At 38.2% G+C, this 10,307-nt stretch overlaps 1 protein-coding gene across 1 annotated transcript in view; it reads right to left on the reverse strand.

The window, feature by feature from the left end:
- Positions 1-6,272: 6,272 nt before the first annotated feature.
- Positions 6,273-10,307, reverse strand: part of adcyap1r1a (adenylate cyclase activating polypeptide 1a (pituitary) receptor type I) — a gene marked incomplete at both ends in the record, with an annotated part of 20,166 nt that continues 16,131 nt past the window's right edge. Inside the window, 3 exons of the mRNA XM_080838122.1 lie at positions 6,273-6,497; positions 8,337-8,378; positions 10,290-10,307. The exon at positions 10,290-10,307 is cut by the window's right edge and continues 112 nt beyond it. Coding sequence (XP_080694248.1) covers positions 6,273-6,497; positions 8,337-8,378; positions 10,290-10,307 — 285 coding nt within the window. The remainder of the gene's footprint in view (positions 6,498-8,336; positions 8,379-10,289) is intronic.

Genomic DNA, 10,307 nt, shown 5'->3' on the forward strand with positions numbered 1-10,307 from the left:
TTTATTTATTTCCACATGTGCATCAGTGTTTATATATATATATATATATATATATTTATAAATATATTTAAATACAGTATCAAGGACACATACAGAGCCTCATAATTTATATTTATACTATAGTATAAATATAAATTATGAGGCTATGTATGTCTCCTTGATACTTGGTGGGAAAGTATACCTCGGTGTTTTCTACTTCCTGTTTATCTTGCTGGACGCTCTTCATACTATGTACTGAGTATGTTCTCAATCCTGTTTAAATTATTCCCCTGTAAAACAGTGTGTGGTGTGGGTGTACTTGGCTTCATGTCTGAGGCATACTGACACTAAATGACCAAAAAGCGAATGCTTCTACATATTGTATGTACTTTGTATGAAGTATATGAATGTTGAGTCTTTCTGTATTATAATTTTTTTGGCTCTTGAATACCTGCATAGATACTCAGTGCGTTCTGTCGAACTGCTGTGGCACAGTGCATTAGAAGTGGTCAGAGTCACTGTTATAATAAATATGAGTGACAGCACTTATTGTTAACTTATGTGTTTATGAATGTCAGCAGTATAGCTATTCCTCTGCTATTGATTGATAGCCAGTGAAATGAAAGGCACAGTCCACAATTGTGGCAAGGTTGTTGATATTTCAGCTCAACAGCCAATCAAATTACACCCCTTGCGCCCCTGCTCTTGAAGCTCAAGTCTGTTTCTCATCTACAGAGCCATGGCTCGATGAACACCAGTTTCTTTTTTTAGACCAAACACTGGAGGGAGGGCCACAGGACATGAGAAGCAATTCGTTGAATTTGACAAAAAGTGTATTAGAATCATGGACTCAGCTTTAATACATCTGATGAGCTCCCATAGGGCAGCATACTCTGGTGCTTATCTGGCGTGGCTCCACCAACTGCTTGCTGTGTACAGGGAAATTAAGCCGGTCAAGGGTAAACAACCAGAGGGAAGCGATGTGGGTGCGATTGCATGGTTGCCCTTACTATGAGTAGGCAAGCAGAAAACACTTACTGAGTAAATCAATACTGAGCAGAACGACATAAGGGGAAAGGAGGATTTTCTTTGTTAACCGGATGTGAAAAGTCCCTTAGCACACTCCATGTGGTGTTGGAGGGAAGGTTGTGGTGGCCCATGGCTCATTCCTTAAGATAGTGATTGACAACTGATTTTGGGGTGACCCAGACCTACGTCAACTGTGGACTCAAGAGCTGTCCGTAAACCAATGCTTGTGAGGGAATTTATGGGTTAATGCGATTAAGATGTCAGGGTGATGTGTCGCCTAAAGTTGGTCACAATATTGTAATGGCCTAATTTACTGACCGAACCATTTTTTGTCATCCTCAAGGCTTGGCCACAACTTGCACATCTACAGTGTATGAGTATTAATTCCAATGATAGTGTTGCACACCCAAGTTCATCCTGGGATGTTCTCTTTTAGGACAAAATAAATAATCAAGTTGAGATTTGATGCATACAGTATTAGTAAATGGTCTAAATTGACTGATTGTTCTGTACATGATTGTAGGTGTGTATGATTCTGTGTGACTTATTTCGTCTAGACTTATTACACCATTGCTTCAAATAAATACAAAATAAATCAGATGAGAAGTTATATCAGTGTCAGTTGTAACCAGGGAGGTATTATAACAGTACCTCCTCAGCATAGTTCTTTCGGAGGATTTCAATATTTAAGTGGGTATGTCGTATGTGTATAGGTATTTAAAAAGGTGACATGCATAATTGATGTGAGATGTGGATCAGATGCAGCTGTGAATATCTTTGAATGATAAAGGAGAATATCTGTAATCCCATGGTATGATAATGAAGGTTCTGCACGAACACTAGAGTGTGGACTGAATTTGTTCTGTCCGAGCCCGGCCCGCGTCCGACAGAGTAGTGCCCGTGCCCGACAGCCATTATAATATTTTGTCCTTACCCGACGGAGTCAACGTCATAACTGTTCATACTAATGACACATTTACCCACATTTTTTTTTTATAAATAGCCTGCCTTAAATAAACTCGGGCATCGACAAGTGGACTCACTCACACAAACAAGCGCCGTGGAATGAGGCAGAATTCCTAAGTCGCTTACTATCATTTTTCATTTCAACTTTACACTTCTTACATGAGACAACAGCCTCATTAGAATCCACTACTAAGAAGAAATATCTCCATGCAGTAGATTTCCCTCCATTATGTAGCCTATTGTTTAAAACTCTTCAGATGACAGTCTCTTTTTAACTTCTTCCATGATGCCAGTTTGCCGCCTGTAATCATGTTGTCACAGCTATGACATAACCAAATTCTGCACACAGGAAGGCTGTTATTCTAAATGTGATTGATTTTATTCTCAAAAACGAACTTCTGCATCATGTGACACAGACACGTTGACTTCCCTACTTATTAAGATCTTTTAAATAGCCTATGGAACGGTCAATGCCATAGCCTACCTGATGTATAGGAGCCGAGTATAATTTCTAAATATTTGTCCGAGCCCACCTCGACCAGTCGGGTCCCGTCGGGTATCTAACCTCTAACACACACCTACTTATTCCCATTTGTGCACACACACATAGGCCTACACACAAGAGCAAAGAAAAGACCACTGAGAAAATTCCTAAAAGCTCTGAAAACACACACACACACACACACACACACAGGTTTCCTTCCCAAAAAACTGATTTGAGACACATACAAAAGAGAATATTTATACACCAAACAAGGACATCGCTGGTACAATAAAGCAAAATTATGGCAGGCAAAGATAGAGAGCAGCGTAGCTATAGTTACGGTATATCTCTTATTCTTACATTCAGTTTTCAAAAGATAATTAACCACATGGCACAGGCTGCCCACCGTCATCCACAGGCTGCTTGCCAGAGTCTTTGGCACAGTCGCGGAACACAGTGTGGCCACTGACATGTAGCCTACCCAAGAACCAAAAACGGCTCTCTGCTAGCGTCCAATTTTCTTCCGGTTTCCAGTTCTGAGCGTGGGCAACGAGAGCCAAAAACCACAACTTCACGTTTTCGTCTCCTTTCTAGGTCTACAAGCGACAGGTAAAAGTACAAAGTAAAACACAACACAATCTAGTGGCAAGCAGACATGAACACAAGCACAGTTCAACATCTCGTTTAGATACTCGTTTGTAACAGCTTTGAGACATGGTCGTTTTCCATCCGAGTGCGCAGACTCAGACTGACAGCTGGTGTATAGAACATGTAAAGCAGCAGACATTTATCTTGTTTTAAATATTTTTTGTTGTCATGCAGGCACACCACGTCTGTAGTAATCTCTGATATTTCTCCCCCATATTACACACATACCTTTTTAAATACAGTATATGTTTCGCCCTGTTACTTTATACGTTTGCTTTCAATTTCACCCATGGGTTGAAAGAAACTACATCCAGTTTACACTTTTCAATCGTCTGCCCCATTAGTACAATAAAAGAACCATGTAGGCTTCTCACTAGTTTCATTGATTTAAACCATTTGAAATGCAAGAAAACTCATACATATATACATATTACTTTCTTAAAATACTGACAGTACGATTACTAAAGAAGAACACTAAAAACCCTTCAAGCAGAGGCATGAAATAAGCCGGCGCCGTTGACACAAATCAATCACCTGTGCACTGCCGAATTCACCAACATGCCTCTCTGTCGCCACCTACTGAGTAAGAGCCGCAATGAAAGCAAATACATAATGCACATTGATTTGTTTTTCGGTTTCACATCTGGATGAAGCTGCTGTGCTACAGTTTTACACACACGCATTAAGTTCTGAAATCATTGCTGCATCTTGTATGAGCAACCGAATGATGAGAAAGTATGCAGGTTAATTAATATTACTAAACAAATAAATATATTGCAACCATATAATTTACAATGAGGTTCAGTGGATTCAAATATAAGAAAAACATTACATTAACATACATGGTGTACTCTGTACATAATAGCAATGAATTATATCACATTCCATTAGCTTATAGTCTCTCACCAATCTGCCCATAGGGGTGACTACAAAAAAAAAAGAGGACAGTCAGGATTGTCAGAAACTGTTGACCGAACATGTTTTGGTGTGAGGGTTAGCTAGACATCAAACTGGCTTAGTTATAAAGGGTCAAGGAGTGGATTGTCACCTCCTGCACTTTCTAAAATGGGTCCTATCCTCAAAGTAAAAACAATCATAAGTGGAGAAAAGAAAAAGTTATACATTTTTTAAGATGATTTCGAATATTAACTAATATACTGTATGTCACCTGGCACATAGAGAATGATGTACCAGTGTGTAAAACTGATACATATAGTGGTCGTATCATTGTGTCTTGCATTCCATAAATTATATGTAATTCACAACAACATGATCTAAAATACTGTATAAAGGCATATATGCTATTACAATTGATAAATAGCTATAAAAGAACTTGTATACTCCTATATCCCTTTCAATTTACCATGGAAAATAAATTAAATCCATGTGGTCCTTTTAAATTAGACAAATCATTGTTGGAGTCACTCTGACCAACAGGCACTTTGGAAGCGTGAATACAAAAATGAGCAGACCATCCTTACCGAGGAATGGGGACATTTCAGTGTCATAGTGGGTAATTTATTTTCCATCATCCATATATTATTTTTCAGAGGGAAGATTCAAAACAGGGAGGTTTATGTTTTCTTTAAAGAACTACACTGATTTAGGTTTCCAAGGCCCTGCACCTGATAATCCCGGGGATGGTACTGATATCCACATAGAGTCTGCCACAGAAGCATGTTCAAAGATCTGAATGATTCCAATGTGACTCAGCTGTTATTATTACGCGAGACTTTTGAGAAAGAACACTATTATATAATCATACAAGTAACAAAGTCACTGACTTTAGCTCACGATGTAAGAGGCTACTCTATTCTGATCATGTCAAAGGTTTACTGTAGCCTACCTTATTCTTAATGTCATCCGAGAATTTATTTATTTTTAAATAGCAAATAAACTCTACAGATTTGGACTCCTGTAGTGCTTTAAATCCCCCCCCCCCCCCCCCCCCCCCCCCGCCCGTTTTTTTTACTTGACCATTTCATCACAAAAAACTACTAACGTCATGATACGAAAATAGAAAAGAAAATATAAATTCAAATCACAACGACGAGAGTTACACATACGATTAAGCACTCATCCTTGAGCTTTCATATTTTTTTGACATACTCTGTACTTATGGCTGATTGTAAAAAAATAAATTTTACAACCTCCCTAAAAAGATGAAACATTTAATGCATTTATACAAGCAAGGCTAAGATTCTTCAGTGTCTTTTCGTCTATGTTGCCATAGAAACTATGCTTTGCAGAATAAAGGATTATTAAAATATTTTGGCACTTCTGACAAGTACATACACCTTGCACTATTTACGATGACAATATTTTACCCCTTCATCACCATGTTTTAGTTTCATACCTGTTGCAATATTTGGTACACATGTAGCCTACAGTTGTAAATAAGACTACGGTCTAGTTTGCACGCTATGTTATGGGAATGAAGGAGGGAGAGGAAATGTTGAAGAAGAAATTAGTGAATTTAAAGTAACATCAGCGCCTATTTGTAAACGTTTTATAACTCTGGCTGTCCATGTGCCACTATTTAAAGTCCTGTTAGTTCCTTTTATACACCAATGTTGGGTCTCAGTGAACATATTAGTTGAAGTGATGGGTTGCATACCTACTGTCTGTATATGGAGTGACACGCGAATTTGACACTTTTTGAACCACTGGCAAATGTCTTGCTTCCTTAGCAGTTGGTTTGAAATAAATGTAAGAGATATGTCCGATTAGTAAGGCATAACCTTATTACTATTTTCTCTTTATCAAAAGACTTGTATGGCACTAATGTAAAACTCATCCTATTTGACCTGCACCCGTTTCTACCTGTCTCTCTCATTAAGAGGAATTATAGCTATATATATATATTATGACAGCCACGCTGTCAGCTTTTCAATGTTATGATTTTTTTTATTTTTTCATTTGTTTGTTTGTTTTCTATTTAGTTTCTGTCTTCAAAGAGCAAACATGGCAGCCTCTTGTGCCTGTTCTATTTGGATTGGAGCGTGGGGACACAAGGTAGAGGCCCTTTCGGCTTGGATTGGATGACAGTGTGTGTTTGCACGCGTGTGTTTGTGTTTGTGTGTGTGTGTTTATATTTGTGTATGTGTGACTGTTGATTTGTGTGCACATGTATAATTGTTACGGTCGGGGCAGAGGCGGTGGCAGCTCAGACATTCAGGTGGGCAGATTGAGGTTGGCATTCTCCGCCTGCGGGCTGGACATGCGGATCTGCGAGCTGCTCTTGCTCAGGATTGACAGCTGCGTGCCCCCGTTCACCCCACTGCTCGCTAGCGACGGGTGACGCTGTTGCTTCAGGTCCACAGCAAAGTACCGGTTCACCGTCCAGCTTCGCCACTTCCTCTTCATCTCCGATTGCACCTTTAGGGAGAAACTTGAAGAGGTCATTTTTTAATGAACTACGCTGAAGAGGTGCTCGACTCATCCCTCCATTCTACAGCCCTTCTTTATTTATTTCTCTTGCATTCTTCAAAGGTTTACCCCAAATACATCAGAATCAATGTCAAAAAAAGAGAATTCAGCTGTGTAATACTGGATTTATATTAGAACACAGTAATCATCTACAATAAAGTTTCAGATAAAATTGCTAACAATATAAAACAGTTCGGTTTATACATTTCTTCAGGAATTTCTGTTGTTCTGATAGGAGGCAATTTTGAAGCCTATTTTGAATACACCTTGACATAACACACATCAACATAAGTGATCAATAAAAACATGTAAATTGCATTGGGTTCAATTCCCCCCCTCAATCTGACGAGAACTGTTTATGATTATGAATATGGCTTCTTGTTTTATATGTTTAAGCACAGCACCACCCATTTGGTGAAATAGTATAGCAGTTCACTTGCTGAGAAAAAAATATTCTTGCTGCCACTCAAATCACTATTTTCTATGAAACACACAATTCTCTACAGTGGCACCAACAGAGACCTCATGTTTTGTGGCCTCTAAAAGGTTCTAGGAGCTTCCTTACTGAGATAAATGAAATTAAATTGTAAGGCTAGTGTGTATAGAGTGGTGTTAAGTCTGAGTGTAGCCTTCACTGTATATTTCTAGTTGTTATTGCTTAATCAAAGTTTGCAATACAACACTTCAATACATTGCAGCCATCTACTGGCTAAAACATGTATTATACGTTGTCCTTCTTTTTAACTCCCCTTTTGACCTCACACTCTCTAACACCACCTGGAAATCCTACCAGGTAATCTACCTGATAAATGAGTATAAGAAATGCATTTGAGCCACTGGATGATGCAAACTGGGTCTCAGTAAATCACTGTGTTTGGACTTCACTATAAGCCAGGCACCATTCATTTTAGTGGAAGAATTGTGTGAATAATGTTGGGATTCATTCACGCAACATTCTTCACCTGTTACTTTCATGTACTCAAATCTCAATATATTACCAGTCAGAAGGTTCCAAAGCATTGCTGTTGTTCTTATTTGAAGTGCTTTCTAATCATGAAATGAGCTGAGATGACCATACTGACGGTCTGGCCTGAACTTGGATGAGATGACCATACTGAAGGTCTGGATGCAGTGCTACCTTCTGCTGCTTACAAAGTTCTTATGGTTCTGAGTGTTATGAAAGTAACAGCTTATTCCAATTAAATACACAAATAGATACTATATGATTCAAGCGCAGTATAGCATATGGAATCTTAAAAGGCGTAGCTTTTCTGGTTGCCAGGATATTAAAGAAAATAGAAACCTTTGAACTGAAAAAGTACAGAAACAACTAGATTCAGCCACTATAATTGTAAGTTGTAATGACATTTTCTACAATTTGAGTTCAAAACACTTCCATCAGTTTAGTGCCAGGACATTTTGAAACATCATTGATGTTTCCCAGTTTCTCAAAATGCTGTCATGAACTGAGCTGAACTGACCATACTGACGTGACTGACTCAGCTGAAATGACCATACTGACGTGACTGACTCAACTTAGTTCCATTTTTCTCACTTGCATTTATTTAGTTCTCAACACTTAAATGGTCAGGAGATTTCAAAGCGTTGTTGATGTTCCCTTTTCCCAAGTGCATTCTGCTCTTGAAATGCTGTCATGAACTGAGCTGAAATGACCACACAAACTGCCTCAGCCTGGCTGCTGGATGCAGGCCCAGGGCACTCTGCAGCTGAGAGAGTCCATATGGTTTTCAGCGCACTTCATTGGCCACAGTTTGCCCGGAGCAATAATAAACAGGCTTACCTCTCCATTCAGGAAACAGTAGAGCACAGCCACCACGAATCCCTGGAAAAGAAAGACAACCGTGTCAGAAGTCTTTTGGTTCCTCTGGATGCATTAAAGGTGCAGTCAGTAGTTTTTGCAATGAAAATATGGAACTACTTCTAGACCCACAATGAAGACTTGTGTATCTGAAGAAGGATAACAGTTAAACATGCATGTTGGTATGCTGTTTTACTTTGTTCTTATGTTGACAATTTAGAAGACACAGACATAACATACCTTGGACTGAAGTAAAGTCTATAACGTGCACAATTATCTTGGGGAGCTCTGTCTATTTATGGTGACTGTGTTACATCATCAACAAAGTGTTTTTTTATTTATTTGTTAACAAAAAGTACTTACCTCACCTTTAAAGTAAATGCTTCAAAACATCATCACAATAAAAACTGGCCCAAACAGGCAAAGGGAATACAGTCAAAATAAGTGAGCTGACCTGACCCTGCCATTAGGTTAAATACTGAACCAACACCAAATCATTTGAGGTGTTTGAGCTCTCTCTTATCTGTAATTACTTTCATTTCTGGGTCACTGGAAGTGGTTTCTGTTCTTGGCAAAATTCCCAGTGAGTGTTATGTGGTTCAAACGTTCAATTTGTTTTTCTAAATTTGTTATGTCCTTGTGTCAGGCCTTGCTTAGCCATCAACAAGAATAACATGCTAAAAATAAATGTATAAAGGTTTTTGTAATTGCCCTGTGTATATGCTCAGTTTAAAACAGCTAACAAAGGCACACAAATATTGTGTTCTGTAAGGAGACATAAGCGTGTATGTACAGAATGGGTTTAGGCATATTACACTAAGGGAAGAGTCACAACATTAATATTGTGTTATGTAGGATCCATTTGAGTCCATTTGAGTATATGAGTGGATATTTCAGTTTTTTTGACTATTATTAGTAGTAGTGCTGTCAGTTAAAAGCGTTATTAATGGCGTTAACGCAAACCCATTTTAACGCTGTCATTTTTTTTATCGCGAGATTAACGATTTCTTTATTTTTCTATTTTTTTAGATTAACGTTCTTTTTGGCATCGCAAACTGTGTAGTAGGCTAACGGTACGGTTTGAGTGAATGGTGAGCGCGATACGGCAAAATGGATGATGAAAAGCTTCTGAATGGAAAGTTTACTTTTAAAAGTTGTGTTGTGAAAAAGAAGCGAGCTTCACTGTTGTCTGAAAATGTCAACAGGCAGCTGGCTGAAAGCAAAGAAGTAGTAGGCTTACCTTTTATTGATAACCTAACTGTTACGGTTCATTGTTTCTGAAATAAGAGGCCTGACTGCTATGTTCCCAGAAAACATGAAAAAAAAAGAAAATATTAAGCCATGGTTTAACTGCACTATAGGCTGAGTACTTGTTTACCTGAAATGTGCACTTTACAATTTTATTTTGTACCGCCCTGTTTGGCAATGTTGTTTTTCAATAAAATAAATCATTTGCATGAAGCAAGCTAATCCACTTTTCCATGTTGATAAGAGCATTAAAATAAAGATGATGGAAAAAAATATATGAAGGGACATTTAGAATAGATAAAAATGTGCGATTAGTTATATATTATATAAAAAAAATGAGTGTGATTTACAAATACTTGTTGTTATGATCAATACCTTAACTTGTTATAACTAACATAAGTAATAACTAATGTTAACCATTACAAAATCACTTACTAGAACCCAATTTAGAAGTGTCTTCAGTTCTAGCACATTCTAGTTTTGCACAGTCCTAATTTTATCTGATGTGTTCAGACGTGTCATATATGAAAATCACATTTATCTTCAAAACAAACACCATGTTTCCTCTCTCTCCAGATATTTTTCACAGCCCTCCAAGGACTCTTGGCGAGCCTAAAAGTGGTGGCAAACTAATTTCAGTTACAGGAAGAATATTACCCAAAGGGGGGTTATAGGGAGATGTCCCACCTGGAAAGAACCAAGGCC

This window comes from Sprattus sprattus, assembly GCF_963457725.1.
Source record: "Sprattus sprattus genome assembly, chromosome: 4".
NCBI lineage: Eukaryota > Metazoa > Chordata > Actinopteri > Clupeiformes > Clupeidae > Sprattus > Sprattus sprattus.